This window comes from Gopherus evgoodei, chromosome 24 (genome assembly GCF_007399415.2).
Source record: "Gopherus evgoodei ecotype Sinaloan lineage chromosome 24, rGopEvg1_v1.p, whole genome shotgun sequence".
In the NCBI taxonomy this organism is placed as follows: domain Eukaryota; kingdom Metazoa; phylum Chordata; order Testudines; family Testudinidae; genus Gopherus; species Gopherus evgoodei.
Genome location: NC_044345.1, coordinates 9,947,650 through 9,969,467, shown reverse-complemented (window position 1 = coordinate 9,969,467; position 21,818 = coordinate 9,947,650). Strand labels below are relative to the sequence as shown.

Below are 21,818 nucleotides of genomic sequence, written 5' to 3'. Positions count from 1 at the left end.
GTGCCACAGCAGCGCAGAGCCATGACTGCCAGCTCCGTCTTTGTCTCTGTCCTGCAGACCCCGCCCGTTGCCATTGTTAGGCCTGAATAAAGATATAGCAGACAAAACCAGGTATGCCAACCTGGTACTATGCCAGAAATGCAGCTTCTCTCTTATCTCACTTTTTCCCAGCGCTTGTGAGACATGCTGCTGCTTCTCAGTGTTTTCCACTCAGGAATTACCCACAAGCCTCTGTTAGCCGGACTTTGGTCAGGTTAGCATACCTGGTTTTGTCTGCAATAGGATGGGGGTCTGCGGAAAGTCAATCTGGGGCTGGGTGTCAATTGCACAGATGAGGGGCAGCCCTGGGTCCTGCCAGCAGTGAAAAAAGTTGAGCAGAACATCGCCCATGATTTCAGCTTGAATCATGAATACCTGCCGATCCTCAGCCTGCCTGAGTTCTGGGCCAACGCTTCGAGGATCGTGCTTGGGGAGGACAGTCGTGCTATCAAGGAGAATCGTGTAGGAGGCGTTCAGTGCTTGGGCAGGACTGGCGCTCTGCAGATCAGAGCAGAGCTCCTGAAGTGCTGGTACAATGGAACTAACAACACAGCAACTCCTGTCTACGTCTCTTCTCCTTCCCGGGAGAACCATAACTCTGTGTTTGTGAATGCTGGCTTTAAACCGTTCCAATCGTCCAACCGTCCTATGATGGCAGCGGGTCCTGCACTGGGTTGCCATCCTTGTGTTTCAGAAATAAGGAACTGTTTTCTTAGCACCCCAACCCCATCCCTCCTCCCAATGGTATTATTATCATGATCATTGTATTATTATTAATAAAAAGCAGAACTCACCTACGTTCACCAGGGGTATTTCTTGCTGCTTTTTGCAATGCTCAGGAACTCCCAATCGTTGTACAGAAATGAAAAAATAAGTGGTGTCCCTTGTAATAAGGGACTGTCTGTTGGCAACCCTAGGATGAGACGCGCGGGATCCCAGTCCCCCTGCAGGGATCTGGTGCAAACCATGACTCTAGGCCCTGAGCTTCGCAGCCCCCTCTAGTGGGGATCTCTGAGTGAGCAGCTCTGGCTGACAATCCAGCACCAAGTGCATCCTCTATGAAGGAGCCTGGAAGTGCCACTAGCTTTGCTGTTCATGTGGGTTCAAAGAGCTCTGGTGCCACCTAGTGGATGCTTCCACAAATGCCTCTTCACAAAATGCTCCTTATCCCATTGGCCCAGATCCACAAGGGTATGTGGGTACCACCGATTTCAATGGAAGTTAGGAGCCTAAATGCCTTTGAGGATTTGAGCCCTTATACCAACCTGAGGATACATATACACGGCAACTAGCAGTGTCATTTCCAGACCGGGGAGACATACCTACTAGCGCTGACTGAGCTAAACACAGAAGTGTAGTCATGGTGGCGTGAGAATGGTACAAGATAGCTGCCCCAGTTACCCCATCTGAAACCTTAGATACATATTCACAGGGCCGGTGCAACCTATTAGGTGACCTAGGCTGTTGCCTAGGGCGTTAGGAGTTGGGGAGCGGCATTTTCTTCAGCAGTAACTGCGGTGGCTGGATCTTCGGCCACCCCAGTCACCACCAGCATTTTGGCAGAGGGAGCTGGAGCAGGGGGATGCGGGGAGGGCCACCTGCAGCAAGTACGGGGGGGGGCGGCACACGGGGGAACTCCCCGCCCCAGCTCACCCCTGCTCTGCCCCCTCCCCCCGAGCACCCTGTCACTGCTTTACTTCTCCCGCCTCCCAAGCTTGCTTAGGCACCACAAGCCTGGGAGGCGGGAGAAGTGAAGCAGCGATAGCTTGCTCAGGGTGGAGGTGGAGCAGGTGTGAGCTGGGGCATGGGGTGGGGGGGGTGCCTCAGGGCAGAGGGGGAGATGGGGAGCTGCCGCAGGGGGGGCACCTCAGGGCGGGGGGGGAGCTGCCACAGGGGGGCGGGGGGCACCTCAGGGTAGGGGCTCGGGGACGGGGGAGGGCACAAGGTGGAAGTTTCGCCTAGGGTGTGAAACATCCTTGCACTGGCCCTGCATATTTAGGCAGCTACACAGTCCTGCTGCTCTCATGGCAGTGGCTACACTGCTGCTTTCAGCATGCTAGCATGACCAGAGCTAGCATGGGTGAGCCTGGAGCTAGTGTGGGTATGACTTGCTGAGCTGGAAATTACCCCTCCAGCTCCAGTGCAGACATATCCTGAAGGGGGTAGGTTTAAATGTCTCAGTGCTACACACAGCAGAGAGGGAGAGTCCCTTTAAATGAGGGAAGTAGGGGGCCAGAGATCCTTTAAGTGAGTCCTTAAACACCAAGGTTTTGTCTGTTCCACATGTGAAGCATCCAGGGCACATTTCATGTGGTTTTCCCCAAAATCCTTGACATAAATGTCCCTGCCCCAGCTGTTGTGCACCTGTCTGCTGCCCTCCACCCCAGCGGTGGCTGCATTTTGGACACATCACTCCCACTACCTGCAGTGGGAGCTGCTGTGCCTGCCTGATGAAAGTTTTCACCCAAAGTCCTTGTCACTGGGAATTGAAGGCCCTAATCCTGCAGGAAGCCCTGGAGCAGGGGTATAGTAGGGGGCAGAGATCAGTATGTAAATTACATTGAATAAAGAGCAGGCCCAATCCCACATGGCTCACATGCCCACTTCTCCAGTCCCACTGACCTCAGTAGGGCCTCTGGGCACCCAAGCAAAGCAGGGCTGAGCTGGAGACCCAAAATGATAAGAGCATGGTGCAAGTGACAGTCACTGCTAGGACACAAAGCCCATTCTTCAGGGGGGACTAGGGGGTCCTGCAGTGGTAAGGCAGGCACCCTGCAGGCAGGGCGTGAGGAGAGGCCTTACATGCGCTGCCCCTTTGCTAAACAGTTCTGAGCAGAATAAACACACTTGTTATAGAAACTCTAAAGAGCCAAAGGGCAGGAGCTTCTTGTTCCAGAGCCCAGCAGCACCGTTCATGAGGGCGGTTAGCTTCCCACTCCCACCTCCAAACCCACTAGGCGCAGGGGTGTCAAGGGCAACGGGGCATCACTATGGTGCCCCTGGGCTCCAGCTGGCAGAGGACGTGGGGACCGCAGAACCATGATGCCCTCTGCAGGAAGGGGGCAGGAGGGCAAGAGGGTCAGTATCAGCCCCAGAGCCATGGGCTAGTGAAAACAGGCGGGGGGGGGGGGCAAGGGATGAAAACTCCAACATCAGGCAGGGGCAGACATGGGAGTGAGGGAGGGCAGACCCTCCCTGCCCCCTGGTTGGAGCTGGCTGGCATAAAGGCAGGGCTCGCCCCTTAGGAAAATTCTAGTTGTCCCCTTGTTGTCAGGCCCTGCTGGTGGGGGCAGGTTCTGTGCCTGCCCCTGGCAAGAGGGGGAGGAGGGTGCCAGGCCGTATGTGTGTGTGGTGCCAGGTCCTAAGGGAGCAGGTGTGGGGTGCCAGGCTCTAAGGGGGGGGATAGGGAGTGCCAGGCCTGGTGGGAGGTGCCAGGTCCTAAGGGAGCAGGTGTGGGGTGCCAGGCTCTAAGGGGGGGGGATAGGGAGTGCCAGGCCTGGTGGGAGGTGCCAGGCCCTAAGGGGCAGTTAGGGGGTGCCAGATTGGCAGGAGAGTGTCAGGCCTGATCGGGGGTGCTAGGCCATAAGAGGGGGCAGGTGAGGGGGCCCAGGCCCTGGCAGGGGCAGTTAGGGAACGTTAGGTCCTTGTGGAGGCAGGTGGGGGGTACCAGGCCTAAGGGGGGGGGCTGGCCCTGACGGGGTAGATGAGAGGGGCAGGGGGGAGTGGCGCAGGCAGAAGTAGATGAGGGGGATCAGGCCCTGCCACGGGGGGCGGGAGTAGATGGGGGGACCAGGCCGGGGGGGGCCTTGGCCCAGGCAGGAGTAGATGGGGGAACCAGGCCCTGCCACGGGGGGTGGGGGCTGGCATAGAGGGGGGGACCAGGCCGGGGGCAGGCAGGCTGTCCCGCACGGCACGGCACGGCCCGGCCCGGCCCGGCCCGGGGGCTGCAGGCGCTGCGCATCGCCGAGGAGACTCCGGCCCCCGCCCTTTCAAGCTGGCGGCGGCGGCCGGGCCCGCCCCACAGGGCGGATCCGATCCGGGCCCGGCCGATCAGCTCCGCCCCGCGCCGGCAGGAGGCGGGCCGGGCCGGGCCAGGCCAGGCGGCAGCGGAAGATGGCGGCGGCCGGGCAGGCGGGCCCGGACCGGGAGCTGGAGGAGCTGCTGGACAGTAAGGGGGCCGGGATCCTGGCGGGGGGGCAAGACTAAGGCCTGGGGGGGGTCATATGGGGGCGGGGGCTTCCCTCCTTTGGGGACCCCGTCACAGGGCGGGGCGGTGTCCGCAGGGGCCTCGGGGGTCCCCGAGCCCCGTGAGACTCCCCGCCTGGCTTGTGCTCGCAGCCAGCCAGGCCCAGGAGGCTCAGCGGCTGGAGGAGCCGGTGGGGCTGGGGTGGGTCCCCTGCTGCGCCCTTCACTGCCCCAGGGACGGTCCCTCTCCTGGGACTGGGATTTCAGGGGGCTGCCGGGAGACCCGGGCTGGGGGGGTGTAAAACTGGTAAATGGCCTTCATCTTGGACATAACAAGGGCCATATGATGGGGTGAATTGGGGCCCTGCCCCCTAAGTGGGGTAGAAATAACAGCGATTCCCCAGGGCTGTCGGAGCCTGGTCTGTGCCGTGGTATTAGTCCGGGGTAGGAGATCTCAGCTGACTAGGAGGATCTGTTGCCAACAGCTGGTCTTTGACCCTCTTGGCTCTCTCAAGCTGCTAGATTGGCCTTGGTCACTAACTGAGTTTGGGAGACTTCAGGGAAGATTCAGTGGGTGACCCTCTTCCCAGTTCTCCCACACCCAGTGCAAGGGTTGGGACATGCTGGTCAGAGGGATGTGACCTCTGGAAGAGAAGTGAAAGTTCCCAGCCATCTGGGCTTGTTATGGACTCCTTGGCATTTTCACAGGAGCTTGGCCATTAACTAGTGGGGCTGAGTTGCTGCTTAGATGATTACAGAGTGTCAGCTCAGATTTCCTTGTGGCTTCATTTAGATACAAGATATTTTGTCCCTCCCTTGTCTTAAATTTATTTATGTGGCTGTTAAACAGCTGCCAAGCTTCACCCCAGAGGCAGTGGTATTTCAGTGGATGAACTGATCTTTATTGTTGGCATTGGTGGGGGTGGTTTATCTTAAATTGCAGTAGGGCCCAGAGACTAACCAGACCGAGCCCCATTGTCCTAGGTGCTGTGTATAAGAAATGGCAGCCCTAGCCCCACAGAGCTTACACCCAAAAGCCAAGGCATAGAGTATGGATGAGACAAACAAGCAATTTGTGGTGGGGGAAACAAGGTAACAAATGGTAGGATCTGGGTAATTCTTAGTCAGCAGGGATCACACTGTAAATGTCACTTCACTAACTTTCCTTATGTTTGCAACAAGCTCTAAGATTGGACCCAGATTGCTATATTACAGGAATCTGAATCCTTAAAGGGACACTGTCACACTACAGAATAGTACTAAAAAGTTTTCTCAGCTAGATAGTAACATCTTCGATCGCTAAACTGAATGAATGCTAAGAATTTAGGGTCCAGTTCTGCAAACACTGAATATCTGGTGACTTCATTCATAGTCCTGCTCCCCTTTTGGTCAAGTCAGTAGCCAGTGGTGAAGCTAAACATGCTTTCAGGACTGGAGCCTTCCTTGTCGTTCTTTGTGCTCCTTGTTGATGTTCTGCACGCCGCTCAGTTTGAATATCGATGCAAACCAGTCAGGTGGACTTCTGGTTCATCGTGAGTTTCTGACCGATTTCCTTTGAGTTTTTCTGGTGCCAGCCTCATGACGCACAGCTTGGTTCAGACAGAAATCATTTTTTAAAAATGAACTTTAAACATTTCACTAGCGCTTAGATTTTATTAATTTTTTTAAATCATCTTTCACAAAATCTGAATGTTGGATTAGGTTTAACCTGACTGGGTCCCTGTAACCATCCCTCAGCTTGGTGCCTTTTGTCAGTGCATTAGTTTGAGCCCTGGCCCTGGTCTACACTGGGGGTGGGGAGAGGGGGGGCCATGTAAGATACGCAACTTCAGCTGCGGGAATACCGTAGCTGAAGTCGACATATCTTATCCGACTTACCTCACGGCGCAGGATCGATGGCTGCGGCTCTCCCGTCGACTCTGCTACCGCTGCTCGCTCTGGTGGAGTTCCGAAGTCGACAGGGAGAGCATTCGGGGATCGATATATCGCGTCTAGATGAGAGAGGCGGAACTTGCCCCACAAAGCTGGGTCTGCAGGGATCATGGCTATGTTGCCATGCAGCTGTGTGCATAAATTAAAGTACCAAGTGTAGAGTGAGAACTGGACGTTCATCTCCCTCCACCCTCATCTGCAGCAACTCTAGGATTTGGAATGCTCTGTGCCGTGAGGGTAGCTCCTGGCAAGCCAATGGCTTTAATGATAAAGTATGACTCAGTATAAGCTGTCTGAGGCTGCTTAGGGTGTGTCTACACAGTATTTTGGAGTGAGCCTCCCAGCCTGGGCCGACAGCTGTCTACACAGCTATTTTTAGAGCACTAGGGTGAGCCCTGCTAACCCAAGTCTGTCAACCCTGGCTGAGAGACTAGTTCCAAAAATGCTGTGTAGACAGACCCTCACTGCAGCATGAGTATCTTAAAGGCTTTCTGCTTGTCACAGTGTGCATGGCTGCCCCTGGGCTGGCTGCCTTTGCTTCCTAGCAGGCTTTGTGTAACCCCTCCTGTCTCCCCCTCTTCTGGGGCCTGCATGATAATAGCTACGCAAGTGAACTCTTCCTGCTTCTGTCTTTAAGGTGCACTCGGTGATTTTGAGAAGACCAAACCGGTCCCACCGCCGCCCCCTGCTGCTGGAGCTGGGGATGCCTGCAGTTCTGAGAAGTCGCCAGGCGATGCAGCCCAAGTATGAGCTCGGAAAGTCCATCTGAGTGCAGGGTGGAGAGGGTTTGGGGAGAAGTTCTCCTTGCTTTACAAATCTGGTAGAGTCCCTTCCTCTTGTGGGCAGGACTCTTGTCTGGGGATTCTTGGCATCCCATTCTCCCCCCACTCCCCCTCCCGCCAAGCCTTCCTCCCAAATATGCTGGCTAATCAGGGCTGTAGCTTTGACAGCTGGTCTCTCTTGGGGATGAGTAGAGTGGCTTGGTCATGTGGCTAGGCACTCTGCTGTCTCAGGAGCTGCCTGTCCTTGATCCCTGTCACTGCAGTTGTGATTGGCCAGAATGTTCTTGCTGCCTGTCCACAGAATCAGACCTTGGGAGCCATGTGGCAGAGTTGTTCGGGGTCCAGCCCTTTGTCTCTGAAAATCATGCTTCCTGTGGCTTGGTCAGGACACAGTGGAAGCGGCATCTGTTCAGGCCTGCTCTGTAGCTGGAAGGGCACTCCTAGTGGGTGGAGGTGTGGTGGGGATTGGGCTAGTCTGGGACCATTCGTTGCAAAGGTCACTGTTTCTGATTGTTGTGACTTATCCAGATACAGCTCTAGTGGGAACCGTGTTTTTGGAAGGGTTTTAATGACTAGAGCTGGATCTGGGAGTCAGAACTGGCTTCTATTTCTGGGTCTGTCACTGACTTGCTGTGTGAGTGTAACACGGACAGATCCTGGTCGTCGGTGGGCAGAATCGAACCTGGGATATCTGGAGCTAAATGCTTGAACCTCTACTGCATGAGCTAAAAGGCATATGGCTGTTAGCTAAGGCTGTAGAGAAGACTCATCATCTCTTTCCAAGTGGTCTCGGTGCCACTAGATGGGACAAAACACCACAGCCAGGAGGCATGTGGGTTACATGAGCACAGGCAAGTCATATTTCCTCTAGGCGTGAACTTCCCTGCCTGTAGAAAGGTCCGAATCTCTACCTCAAATTTGAACCCAGCCCGAACACTTTGAATGCTTTGATTTATTCTGTTTTCACAAGTCTTTGTTCTTGCTGTGTCTTTGTGTTCCCCATTTCTGGGAACAGAACGGCAATTGTGCAGGAGTCTCCTGTTCTCAGGAGACTCAGCTCTGCTTCAGAGACTTGGCAAGCTTGGATCAGCACTGGAATTGGCCTGTGGTCCTTCGGTACTGTCCAGTTGCTCAGGGAACACCCATGTGCATCTCAGGGTCCCTGTGGGAAAATATTGTTCTGACTGGGGCACAGAGCTCTGTGATACCATGGTTTGCTTGCTTCCTTCCAGCACTCCCTCTTTGCCTCCCAGGAGAAGTTCTTCCAGGACCTGTTTGACAGCGAGCTGGCGTCGCAGGCCACAGCGGAGTTTGAGAAGGCCATGAAGGAGCTGGCTGAGGAAGAACCCCACCTGGTGGAGCAGTTCCAGAAGCTGTCAGAAGCAGCCGGCAGAGTTGGTGAGGAGCGGATTTGGCACTGTTACCCTTTGTGTGGCATTGATTCTGTCGGAGGGGGAGCTACCTGGATTTAACATTAGGGGAGTTAGCTGCCCAGTGGGTTAGCACAGAGGCCTGGGAGTTGGGACTCCTGGTTTCTATCAGTGGCTCATTGGGTGGCCACAGGACAGTTGCTTCTCCATGTGATATCTTGCTACCTTGCCATGGCGCTGAGGGGCTTAACTCCCATTTGGTGGGCTGTGAGACCATCGGATGATGGGTTTCAGGAGAGCTTTGTAAAGCTTACTGTAGTATTGATCATCCAGCACAGGCAGTGGTTGCTCAAGCATCCCACTAAGGTACATCCACCCTGACCAGAATGGGAAGAGGAGAGTTCTGGCTCCATGACCCCATCAGCCCTTGACCCCTCAGGCTGCCATTGAGGGGCCAAACTTGCACCATTTTTTTTGTAGAGTGAAATATATGAAACCAAGGGACAGTCTGGAGCCTTGGGTTAGGAACATGGGAGTGGCCCGACCTGTGGGCCATCAGGTGCAGTGTCTGTTTCCAATAGTGGTTGGTATCAGCTGCTTCAGAGGAAGGTGCAAGAAATCTAGCAAGTATGGGACAGCAGGTTCCATGCACAGCTAGCTCCTGAGCCCAACAGTCAGTGGCTGGCTTGTGCAGAGGGTGAATAGCCCTTGCAAAATGTTATTTTTTAATATTTACTAGATTAATATTGGCTATGCTCATTATCCGTATAAAGTTGTATCCTCTCTGATTCTCCCTATACTCTTGGCCTCAGTGGTAGCCGGTGGAACTCACTGCTACCAAGTATCCATGGCTCATGTGAAAAAAAGTTTCCTTTAATCAGTTTTGGATTTGCCAGCTGTCGGTTTCATTGACTGGCCTGTGTAACCCAGCCCCATGATTTCCGTGAATGAGATTCCCTCTTTAAAGAACGACTTACAGATACCTTCTTTTATTGTGCAAACTCAGATTACCTGCCCATGAAACAAAGAATCTGTTTGAATCTGTGCCTAAGGTGCGCTTCTAAACCCAATTCCTTCTGATCACCAGGAGAGCAAGGTATTAAAATGGAACATTAAAAAAAATCAGACCACTACCACTTCCCTTAGTGATGCTGGCTGGCTGTCATGGCAGAGAGGACCAGAAATAATTGTAGTAGGAAATATGCAGTCATGGCACACAACACTGAGATGCAGTTTGTTCACTTGCAAGCCTTACACAGCTGCTAAAAGCTTAGGGCATAGCTGCACTAGAAAACTTTTACCACTTTAATTTGGCTAGGTCTACACTAGCATAGCTGCGCTGGCAAAGCGCTCCTAGTGTGGATGCCACTTGTTCTGGCAAACCTGTGCTTTTCATGGTATAGGTCAGCGGTCGGCAACCTTTCAGAAGTGCTGTGCTGAGTCTTCATTTATTCACTCTAATTTAAGGTTTCGCGTGCCAGTAAGTCTATAATATATAACTAAAACTATTGTTGTATGTAAAGTAAATAAGGCTTTTAAAATGTTTAATAAGCTTCATTTAAAATTAAATTAAAATGCAGAGCCCCCCGGACTGGTGGCCAGGACCCGGGCAGTGTGAGTGCCACTGAGAACCAGCTCGCGTGCCGCCTTCGGCACCCGTACCATAGATTGCCTACCCCTGGTATAGGTTATTCCACCATCAGCACGACTATCTACCTAGATGCTTTTGCCAGCAGTGTTGTGTGGGCCACAGTGATGCCAGCAAAAGTTTGCATTGTACACTTTACCTCATACCCATACAGATCATAGACTATCAGAGTTGGAACAGACCTCGGGAGGTCATCTAGTCCACCCCCCAAAGCAGGATCAGTCCGCAGACAGATTTTTGCCCCAGATCCCTAAATGGCCCGCTCAAGGATTGAACTCACAACCCTGGATTTAGCAGGTCATTGCTCAAACGACTGAGCTGAAGCAGCAAAAAAAAAAAGATTGTGTTGGTATAAGCTGATGGGTACAAAATCACTGCCAACCAATGTTGTTATACTAGTTTCACTTTTCTAGGGTAGACCAGCCCTTACAAGCATTTAAAGAGAGCAAAAAAAAACATGCAAAGCAAATCTGTCTTCTTTAAACAAAGCTTCCTATCATGTCTGGGCCGTGGGCTCAGGCACAGAGGGGCACAGGCTGCAGGAGAGTTTGGGTTTCCTCTGTCTGTAAATCTTGTCCCTGACCCATGCGCTCTTCACGTTCCTAACTGAAGGGCAGTAGAGAGTTTCTCCAGAGCTGAGCATGTTGTCTGCAGCCCCAAGAAGCCTCTTTCCAGTGACTGTCAGGGTCTTCAGACTCCGACTCGCTCTGGACGTGCAGGGAGACCAGTCCGCCTTGCAGATCTGAGGGTATAGAGATGTGCCCTCGTTTCTAAGGAGCAGCAAATATCTGGTCAGCAAGACACCATGGTCTCTTGGGCACTGCACAATCCTGAGAGTCTGGAGGGCCTAGTTCTCCCATTTCTGCCTTGCTCTGTGACCCCTGCTTTGAGCAGGGGGTGGGACTAGATGACGTCCTGAGGTACCTTCCAGCCCTGATATTCTATGATTCTATGAGACAAGAAGACTATCACTGAAAATCTGAATCTGTTCCACTCTGTGACCTGGGTAAGTAAGTCACGTCCTCTCTCTCTGCCTGCAGAATTGGGTGTGATAATCCTGAGCCACCTTTTGAGAAGCTCTCTGAGGTCTGTGGATTAAAAGAGCAGCAGAGAAAGCAAAGTATTGTTATTACGAAGCTAGTCTGGGTCCGCAGTCCTGTCTGCTATTGGAAATTCTCTCTGTTGCATACGTAGAAGCACTAATACTTTGGAGCCATAATTTAACCTGTTTAATAACATGGGTATTTGTCTGATCTAGCATCTCTCCCCCGATCTCCACAGGAAGTGACACGACATCCCAACAAGAGTTTACTTCCTGTTTGAAAGAGACGCTCAGCGGCTTGGCTAAGAATGCCAACGACTTACAGGTAAAGCATCCGCTGAGATTCCTGGAGCTTGGTCGTGTTTTGACCCAGTTCAGATGAGGTGACTTCTGGTCCAGACCCTGACTCCTCTGGGGACGAGATCCTGAAGGGAAATAGCTTGAAAGTTGCCAGAGGAGGAAGCAGCAGGTTGCAGAGGTGTTTGGGGCACAACAGTCTGGCTTCTGCACCCCAGGAGAGCGTTCGCTTGTATTGATGGTGGCACAGGAAGGGGCGCTCCTCCCTCTCCCAGGGACGTTCTCTGTGCTCTAGTCCTCGGGCCGGTTGCCTGCTCTCTTTCTGACCCCTATGGCCCCAAATCTCCTCATTTGTGGGGTTTGGTTTCCTTCCCCAGAACTCCAACATGTCAGAGGAAGAGCTGGCAAAAGCCATGGATGGCCTGGGCCTGGAAGAGGGCGACGGTGAGGGGAATATCTTACCTATCATGCAAAGCATCATGCAGAATCTCCTGTCCAAGGACGTGCTCTACCCCTCCCTCAAAGAGATCACGGAAAAAGTAAGCGGCTGGGAGCTGGCAGAGTGGCATGACCCTGCCCCTCGCCTCGAGGGTCACCATATCTCCATGTCCTTTGCTCCTAGTACCCTGAGTGGCTGCGCAGCCACCGCGACACCCTGCCTGAAGAGCAGTTTGAAAAGTACCAGGAGCAGCACAGCATCATGGGTAAAATCTGCCAGCAGTTCGAGGCTGAGCAGGCTACGGACAGTGACGCCGAGCAGAAAGCTCGCTTTGAAATGGTGTTGGATCTCATGCAGCAGGTGAGCAGCTGTCCTCTTGTAGAGCCTACCTCTGGGGGCCTGCATGCCCTTTCCAACCATGGGCTCTGCTGAGGGGTCCCTGGCCTGTCAACTGGGATGGTGGCTTTTGAGAGCATCAGTCCGCTGGGAACCAGGCTGAGAGTCCAAACTCGCATCACTCAGGTCACAGAAGCACTGTTGGTTACAACCCAGCTCATTCCTGACCTCTGCTGGGCCAGGATCCAGCCGCTGAGAGGCAAGGATTTGCCTTTCCTGAGCCATCCCCTCACACGCTGTGCTGTGCAGCAGGACACATGCTGCTTGGAGCGCCTCTTCCTTAATACTCTTGTCTCTCTTCCAGCTCCAGGACCTAGGGCACCCTCCCAAGGAGCTGGCCGGAGAGTCGGTGAGTGTGGGATGTGTGTTCCTCCTGTAGGCACGGCCTGATTCCCAGCCCTGGTCTCGGCACTCTTAGCCCCCACTGCGGTCAAGTGGGAATTTAGAGCCTCCTGCACCTGGAGGGATTGGGCCACTAATCTGCAGGCTCAGCTAGGAGTCTGCTGGGAGATAGTAGAGCTCTCAGGCAGCCCTGGACCTTGTCTCTAGCTGCTCCACTATTCTTCTTTCCATCGGTTGGTATCTAGCAACAGAAGGCAGCAGCTAGATCAGTGCTGAGTGCCTTTGGGCTGGTGGGGACGTGGAAGGACTGACTTTCCCAATGGGATCCAGCAGTGTCTTGGTGGGATACAGGAAACTTGTGGCCGCTGCATAGTCCCAGTAAGGAGAGCTCTCTAGCGGCTAGAATCCGAACTCAGTTCTGTGTGCTGGTTTGACTCCTGGCTCTGACACCAGTGTGCTGTGACCAGGGACAGTCGTTTCTGTGTCTCCATTCTCCAATGTAAACTGGGGGTAATGCTGGTTCTGGGGAGAAAGGGACTTGTGCACCCTCATTAATGTCTGGAGGGCTTTGATCAGGTGCTGCCTGGGTCTGATTCTGCAGTCATCTGCTCTACTGACAGGCAGAGGCCTAATTAGTCAGGTGGAACTCTTTGTCACCTAATGGTGCCGATTCCCATGCTGGCTGGTTCCAGCAAAAGGAAAGGATCAGGTGGGTCTGCCCAGGAGAACAGTGAAGCTGGATTTTTAAAAGGAAAAATCTTCCTGAGCAAATCCACCAGATGCTGCTTGTCTGTGCACCCTACTCAGACTTGTGCCTCTGGTAGGGAGGGTGAGTAGCTGGGGATAGCTCAGTTGTTAGAGCAATAGCCTGGAATGTGGGAGACCCCAGATTCAAACTCCCACTCCATCGCAGTCCTCCCTCTGTGAAATTGGGCCAGACTCTCAGCCTCTCTATATCTGTGAAAGCTGGGATAATAAGCAAGTGAGGTGCTTCGAGATCTACTCAAAGCATTTATTATTGTTGGGATGCCATGCGGGCATGGTCAGCACTGACCTGGGACCTGCTTCTCTGAGCTGGGAAATAGTTCCGGGGCCTCGATTGCACGTAGCATTTGATTTCTGCTTCTCCGTGCAGCCAGCAGTAATGTTTCTGACCAGACTGCTCTGCTGCCTTACCACCATTGTACCCAAGCATTAGCACGCCTCTCCCAGAGGGCCAGGCTCTGCAGCTGGGAGCAGGCCTCTGGGGCAAGTCCATCTCCAAGACGCTGCACTGCAGGCTGGGGTTAGAGGTGGCTGATTCAGGGCCAGTGCAACGTTTGTGCCTTTCTACCCACACTGGGCAGAATCTGTTGTAGCCAAGCCTGGCCCAGGTAGATCTGAGCTATAGACCCTGTCCCTGATCTCACAGCTGATGCCTGGGCCATGCCTGGAGTGTATGGCTGTGACGGGCTATATGCATGGGACAAGCTCTCCCTTGCCAGAGCTGGGCCTTACAATGCTCCTAGGTGTGTCTGCACTGGGCATGTTGGACCATTCTCCTACTGCTGATCTAGCATCTGCAGTGTCCCTCCGAGTGATCGGTCTGCTCTTTCACAGCGTTGTCGAAGCAAGCTGGTAGAAACATTTGGCTGCTGGTCTGTGCTTGTGCTCTCACCGTTCGTGCCAGCGCTGACACTAGCCCGGCAGTGGGGGAGCTCTAGAACATCCTCGGAGCAGACAAGCGAGTTTTCAGCCCCACTGCAGTGTTTTTGGAGCTCAGACTCCTGAGAAGCTGCTACAGGGCTTCTCAGGTTCCTTCCCCACTCTGAACTTTAGGGTACAGATGTGGGGACCCACGTGAAAGATCCCCAGGCTTATTTACCAGCTTAGGTTAACAGTAAGCTGACACCACCAAGCGTGTTCCAAATCTTAGGGAGGAGCCACTTGGAACTCTGCCTTCCCCCAAATATTTCCCAAGTCCCTAATCCCCCACCCTTTCCTGGGCAGATTTAGACTAATTCCTCCCCCACAAGTCCTTACACCCCTTTTCCTGAGTAGGCTTGAGCATATAGCCTCACCAGTTAGTCCTGGTGAACACAGATCCAAAACCCTTGGATCTTAAAACAATGAAAAATCAATCAGGTTCTTAAAAGAAGGATTTTGGTGCCTCTGGCCAGGAGGGATTTTATAGAACTCTATAAAGAAGGGTTGTTACCCTTCCCTTTATAGTTATGACAGGGCTTGTCCGCACACAAGCTGTAGTGCGGATGCAGTTAGATCAGTATAAAGGTGCTTATCCCAGCGTAGGTTATGCGCAGAAGGGAAGGGGAATAAACCATTCCAGTGTAAGGCACCTCTAGACCAGATGTCCCCGCTAGAGGCTGTCCTGGTATCACTATATTTGTAAAAATCCCACACATTTAACTGGCATCGTTGTACTGGTATGAAAGGGGGGTGTAGACCAGGCCATGGCCATTCTGGAGTAATTTGGGACTGCTGGCTCTCCCTTGCTCTCTAGCTGAGCAATGAATTGCTCTCAAAGGCTCTCTGTGTTCCAGTTTGCTGGTCTTCCCCAGGTGCTGGGACAATCGCTTTCCCTGCAGCCTTCCCACCAAGGAAGTTTCTCACATAAGAGGGCTTAACCAGAGGGGTGGGGATGGGGAGAACACGTGTCCTCCTGGATTCTGATCATGTGACGATCTCTCATCTTGGTCGGAGCCCCTTTCTGTTGCCAGTGATACCTTGGGGGGTAGGAAAAGAGGCCCCCTGTGGAATGCCATCTGTGGGACTGAGCAGGCCCTAGCACTAACGGAGCCCAGGAGCCAAAACAATCTGTCTGTGAGAGCAGCAGGCGCAGTGACATTTCGAAATGTCTGCGAGTTCCAAAACAGCCATGAATCAGCCCCTGGCTCTTCCCCTTAACTGGGCATTACAGAGCAGCTGACGCTGGGTGGAAAAACAATCTCTAGGAGCTGTTCGCTGGCACAATAAATTGCCTGAGAATAGGCTGCTCTTAACCCTTCACTGACCATGGAGCTGCACCTCTTTGGGGATGTGGGGGAGGAATTAAGTTCCACAAGCCATGTAATCTTTAACCCCTTAACTGCTTGTCCTCTGCCTGCCTTTGTTGCCATTTGGTCTAATGCTGTAGCTTTTGTCTAGGCAGCATAAAACTCTGGGGTCTAGCACCTTGTCCATCTCCTAGGAGAACTGTAATTCCTTTGGGGAAGGAGGTATGACAGGAATAGGACCCAGGAGTCCTATTCAAGGTTCTTGCTGACTGAGAGACCCTCTTAACCTGTCCTTGGATCAGTTTAGCCCTCCAAAACAGCTATAATCAGCTAGCTGGTGCGCCACTGCCCTCTGCTGACTCAAATGAGAACTGCTCAGTTGTGTCATGTATGCTACACTGCTGGAAGATGGCGAGTCTCATCGCAGGTTAAGGGGGTGGTGCTTTTGCCTTGAAATCCTCCAATGTGCACCTGAGACACGCTTAGGACTCTGGTTATGAGACAAGGGATTTTCCCCTATACCCTTTGTCAGTTTCTTGCCTGTAATCTACCTGGAGCAATAGATATTATTTTGTCCATCGCCTGTTTTGCTCCCCAGATCCACAGGGTGTGATGTGGCTTCTTGGGAGAGGATTTGGGGGCAAGGCTGGTCCAGGCTGTTTGGACGATGCCCTCATGCCAGGGCTTGCTGCTGAGCCTGTGCACAGTGGGCTGGGTGCCAAGTGTCAGGATCTCTGGCATCCAGAGCGAGGAAGCAGTGAGCTTGTGGCTTTACTGCAGTAGGACTCCAAGGCTGCCTTAGGAGTGCATTCCTGGGGATCAGAACAGAATACGTCTCAAAGTCTGCCCATTTGTAAGCTTAGCTGGGCTGAGACGTGATGCCACCTCTCCTGTCTGAAGAGCAAAGCCTTTGGGTCCATGTGGATCAGGATCTGAGATATGCTCCTTGGGCCCCCCTCTGCTTAGCTGTTAATTCCCCAGAGTTCTCCCAGGGCAGGCAGCGCAGGTGAGAACTGGCTGGGGAAACACCTGGCTTGTATCTTTCTCTGTTTGCATACAATCCATGGGATCTTGGCATGTTATGCTGTGATTGGATGGGACTTTGCCCCTTGCCCTTGGATCATATGGCTGAAGCACAAACACCTTCAAGCTCCCAACCCTGAAACTGTCCTCCTGAGGTCTGCTTCCTTCCCCTACTCGCAGGAAGGGAGTAATTCACGTTGAATTCTTTGGCCGTGCCTCGTGGATAGCTGCTAGTCTCACTCCGTGGGGTGGGAGAAGGGGTGCAGGAGAGGATCCCTGAGGAGATCCCTGTCAATGCACCAGAAATTACCTGGCACACCTGGACTGCAGAGCCTTGGGGTTGTCAGGACCGCTTTACTGCAGCCACCTGGGTGTGGGAAGGTCCTAGAGGAAGCTGGGAGAATTGCTGGAAGATAAATGTCACCATGTAAGTGCCCAGTCCAGCTACCTCTCGCACTGCACTGCCCAGAGTGTGATGTAGGGCCAGTGCTAGGGGCCAGAGATAGTCACTTTCCGACTCCCTCTCCCACACACCCTTCTCACCTGAGGAGATGGGCGTGTCCTGCGGCCTGGTGCTCAGAGTGTGGAGAGCTGGCTGGTTTTTCCACACTCCTCCTCAAACCGACTTGGCAAAGGAGCTTAAGCAGGAGGAGCTGCTGAATTCTCTGTCTGACAGCACAGCGATGATTAACGGCATGAAATGCTTTATTGATATTCACATTGGTAGCAGCCCGGAGCACTTTGCAGGCACAACCTTGCAACGTCTCTGCGGGATAAGATGGCGACGTCCCAATCTGCAGGCAGAGCTGCTGTGTCATTGGCACCCCAGATGGCTTTTAGGCGGTGCAAATTCTCTCCTGATGGCATGTTAGCAGCTCTGCTGGGGGCAGAGGCGTGTGTGTGTGTGTCGCTGCTGGGTTTCTGCCAACTAAAGGAAAGGGCCCTGGAAGTGCTTTGCTGGGCGGCTCCCAGCGTGGGACCTCAGCAGTGTACCCTTGCTAGCAGGCTGCAGAGCAGCAAGTCTGGGAGGGGAGCCAGGCTAGGCACTGAGCTAGAGGTCACCCTGCCTGGGTGCAGGAAGGCAGGACGGCCGTCAGCTTGCTCACCTCTGCTGGAGGAATAAGTGCAGCATAAAGGGAGGCTGCAGGAACAGAAGGGGTTGGGGGGAAGCTGTTCTGTGAATCAGGGTCGCTCACGCTCCTGTCTGACATACTTTAACCCTTTATTAAAACACACAGGTCCACTCTGCTCAGTGGCCAGAGATCCTCTGCAGTCACTAAAGCTGTACTCCTGACAGTTCTTGCTAAGAAGCAGTGAGGCCTAGCAGATAGGGAGTCAGGGGAGCTGGGTTCTGTTCCTAGCTCTGCCACCTGCTGTGTGCCTTGGACAGGTCCCTTTCTGGCTCTGTGCCTCAGTTTCCCTGTGTCTAATTAGCTTGTAAGACAATTGTGAAGGATGGTGTCAGTGTTTGCACAGCACCCAGCCCACCTGAATATGAGTAATGAGTAACTTCCTGTAGGCAGGCAGATCCATAAAGGCCCGGTACCAATGTGGGGTGGAACGCTACTGTGGTGCTGGGATGGAAGGGAGGCAGAGGGGGGTGACTTGAGGCTGTAACGGTGCCTTGCTGGACAGCGTGTGCCATGGGCAGCTAGACAACCAGTGTGACACAAGGAGGCAACCCAACCTGGATGCTCCTGGCTGGAGAAGGGGGGCATCAGGATTTCCATTACAGTGGGAATGTAACTGATGTCCGCACTGGGCCATCTCCCTGCTGGAGTGCAGCCTGGGCACGGTGCTGATCCCCACCCCCAGCTGGTCCATCTGCCCAGCTCTCTGACGTCATGTCTGTCTAGCGCATGGTTGGCTGGAGGCCAAGACAGGCTACAAACAGAGGTTAAGTATCAGAGGGTAGCCGTGTTAGTCTGGATCTGTAAAAGCAGCAAAGAATCCTGTGGCACCTTATAGACTAACAGACGTTTTGGAGCATGAGCTTTCGTGGGTGAATACCCACTTCCTCAGATGCATGTAACAGAGGTTAGACTCTTGCAGTTGGTACCTAGGCGGGATGAGGACTTCAGCTGGTGCGGGAGCAGGTGTGCATGGGGAGCTTGCTGCCGCTGCCCATGTCCCACCTGCTGTATGGATAAAGCCTCTTCTGTCCAAGTGTCCATCAGGTTAGGTCTGGTAGCTCCCAGGTGCATCAGTATTACTTCCCCCTTACCCCCCACATGGGGCGAAAGGAAGTGGAGCCACAGAAGCGACGTGAGCGGGAGTCTTGCACTGAGCCAGCAGCAGAGCTGGGAGAAAAGTGCCAGACGAGGGCTCCTGGGTTCTGACATCTCGCCTACATGCCGTCTGCCCAGCACCTCTTCTAGCACTAGGCTCACAGCCAGTTGCACCAAAGCCGGACAGGGGGCTGGGCCGGACATTCCCACATGCTAACCCTTCCCCTCTTCTTTCCCCAGCCACCTGGGCTGAACTTTGACCTCGATGGACTCAACCTGTCAGACACAGCCAGCGCCGGCGGTGACCAGTGTCGGATCATGTGATTGCCACACGCACCAGCCGATCAATTGGAAAGGGTGATGGGTGTAGGTTGGGGGGACAGCCCCCTGGAAATGCTGCCGTGCTTAGAGCATGCCAGGTTCATTAACATTTAATTAAAAATCCAGATAGGATGGCCTCAGTCTGTGACTTTCAGAAAGTCTAACGAGATGCCAGTTGATGAGAGAGTGCGCCCTGCAGAGATGCCTGGAGCGCTCTGACCACGTGGTTCCTCCCTGGTACCTCTGGGCTAGAATTCCCCAAACTGGTGCCTTCAGTCTTTATAATTAGCCTCTGGGGTGCTGGAGTCCTGGTGAAGCAGCCCCAGCTGTTCAGGGCTCCCTCACGGGGCGGGGGACCAGTTGCCTTTTGACTGTGTGGCCTGAAATCTAATCCTCGTTCAAAGGAATAACCAGGCCTCTCGGCCCAAGAGATACTGATCCAAGCCTCTTCCTGCTGTGTCCAGTCCCCTAAGACAGGCAGGACTGGGGAGTCTTACTGCTGGTTCTAGGGAGTCCTGCAGTAGCTGAGCTAACCCTTGGGCTGGTCTCTGCCTCCCTTGCGCACAGGCTCTGTTAGTGACTGAGCCAGCCCAGGTGGGCAGCGAGGGGAGGTGGAGCGGGGGAGATCTCGCTGCAGCCTTCCTTCAGGGTAGATGAGCAGGTTAGTGTTTGTAGTGTATTAGGGGGGTGGGGCCCTAAAAGGGCCTTTGTCGCTCTTGTGCCATTAGCAGCACTCTTGCACACTCACTGGTGCCGCTGAAAGGGGGAGCCAGGCCTTTTCCGAACTCTGTTCCTTTTCTTACACTCACTCCCCTCGGCTCTGGTTTCAGCTGGCAAGAGCTTTCTCCTAAAGGCTGGTGCCCTGCCAGTGGCTGTCTGTGCTAGAGCAGCCACTGTCTAACTCCCTGTCCAGCAGCTGAGCATGCGTTGCACATCCCTTCCTGAGACCCGATCTCTAGACCCAGTGTGCCAGCACAGTCGCTGCCCTGGTCCCCGGTGCCAGCTTGCCGCATCCAGTTCTCTCGCTACTACCAGTCAGTCTCCTCTGACCACTGATCCCCTCTGAATAATGTGAGACCAGTGCAGACCTCCCAGGTACTGAAGATCTGTCAGGAATTTACACTGCCTAGCTGGATTTGCTTTCAGCTCCCCTCCAGCCTACAGGCCCTATGCAGTACATGCCTGTGAGCTTCCGCACTGAATTTCTCCAAACACCTCCTTAAAGGCATCTGCGCTGAGCCCCCTCCGACGGAAGCGAACACAGAATAAGTTGCCACTTGCACACAGCTGTCTCTCCTCTCCCTCCTCCTCACTCTCTAATAAACACCCGGCATTAATTAACTCAGATCTGTACCTTTCTGTCTGCCAGCTGCCAGAGCGACAGGTGGGGACAGTGCATTCTAAGGAAGTGTCTCAGCTTGGCCCTGGCTAAGCTTAAGAATGCAGACCTCTTTGGAGCAGCTTGTGAAAACCCTGCTGGCTGCTTCCAGATCCCGTCAGGGTGCTGCCCAGCGGGACCCTCCGTGTACCCGGGCTTACCAGGGGCAGAAGTGATTGCCAATGCAACTCTGGCAGCTATCTACTCCGTGATGTGATTTTTGTTTTCCCCTCTGCCCCATTGGCAGAACCTGACTGTACACGATGGGCTGTCTAAATTCCACAAATAAAGGTGGTGGCAATCTCCCCAACTCTGTCCTCCATGTCTGTCTCGGGGGGGTGGGGGATCTGCTGAATGGGGAAATGAAGGGGGAAGGAATAGAGCACAGGCGCCTGTGGGGAGGAGTTGCAAGTGCTTCGTTCCTTCTCCCCACTCCTGGAATCCTCTCCCTTGCCAATTGTACAGAGCAGTACAACCAGGTTGATCCCTGGTAATCCCTGCCCAGGGCAGGGACACCTTGGGCCCCTGCTCAAAGGCCCCACTTCTCCCTGTGGGGCCCCCTAAGGACATGTTGGAAAGGGGAATGTTTCTTTCTGAAAGAATTGGCAGCTGAGACTGCTAATCTGGCAGCAAGGATATTTAATCTGTGCGGGGGTAGAACCGCTTGACAGGAGAGTAGCTAACACTGTGCCTGTAGTTAAGAAGGTGGGGTGGGGAGGTGAGCAGGGCAAGTACAGATGTGTTAGTCTGACCTCAGTAGCAGGCAAGGCTGTAGAACAAATGGTGAAGGAAAGAATAACTTTGTGGCAGTAAAGGGGTAGGATGACCAGACAGCACATGTGAAAAATCAGGACAGGAGGTGGGGGGTAATTGGTGTGTATATAAGACAAAACCCCGAATATCAGGACTGTCCCTATAAAATCAGGACATCTGGTCACCCTATAAAGGGAATATAATGAAACAAGGATTTACCAGGCCAGACTAACCTGATTGCTGCCTTTGAGAAAATAACTGATTTTTTTTTTCGATAAGGGAATTGCAGAAGATCTAACATACTTGGACTTCAGCAAAGCATTTGACTGGGTACCAGCTAGGAAACTAACAGTTTAGTTAGTTACATCAGGGAGATGGGTTGTGCTAAAAGGTGAATTATTGGACTGGAGGGAGGTGACTAATGGAGTTCCTCAAGGAGTGCTCTTGGGGTTAATCTTACTCAATCTTTGTATTAATGACCCTGGCACAAAACATAGGAGTGTGCTGCTGAAACTTGCTGGTAATACAAAGTTGGGAGGCAGCATCAATGCAGAGGATGGCTGGACTATTAGGCAGGAAGATCTGGATGACCTTGAAGCCAGGAGTGACAGAAATGAGTGGAAATTCAATAGTGCAGAGTCATGCACTTA

At 53.3% G+C, this 21,818-nt stretch overlaps 1 protein-coding gene across 2 annotated transcripts; it reads left to right on the top strand.

Annotated features, from left to right (window-relative positions):
- The first annotated feature begins 4,126 nt into the window (after positions 1–4,126).
- Positions 4,127–20,725, top strand: PEX19 (peroxisomal biogenesis factor 19). 2 transcript variants are annotated; one of them, XM_030542330.1, is made up of 8 exons: positions 4,127–4,207; positions 6,794–6,900; positions 8,192–8,336; positions 11,238–11,323; positions 11,673–11,834; positions 11,918–12,094; positions 12,435–12,479; positions 18,957–20,725. In XM_030542330.1, the coding sequence occupies exons 1-8, from the start codon at positions 4,153–4,155 to the stop codon at positions 19,038–19,040; spliced, it is 861 nt and encodes a 286-aa protein (XP_030398190.1). In that variant the 5' UTR covers positions 4,127–4,152; the 3' UTR covers positions 19,041–20,725. The 2 variants fall into 2 exon arrangements, with proteins under 2 accessions (XP_030398190.1, XP_030398189.1); XM_030542329.1 differs by having other exon boundaries at positions 8,171–8,336.
- Positions 20,726–21,818: the final 1,093 nt, after the last annotated feature.

Excerpts from the sequence above, each read along its gene's own strand:
- PEX19 (XM_030542329.1), top strand. The coding sequence starts at position 4,153 with ATGGCGGCGGCCGGGCAGGCGGGCCCGGACCGGGAGCTGGAGGAGCTG. Across the intron at positions 4,208-6,793 it reads GCTGGAGGAGCTGCTGGACA|GTGCACTCGGTGATTTTGAG; the intron begins GTAAGGGGGCCG and ends TCTGTCTTTAAG. Across the intron at positions 11,835-11,917 it reads TCAAAGAGATCACGGAAAAA|TACCCTGAGTGGCTGCGCAG; the intron begins GTAAGCGGCTGG and ends CTTTGCTCCTAG.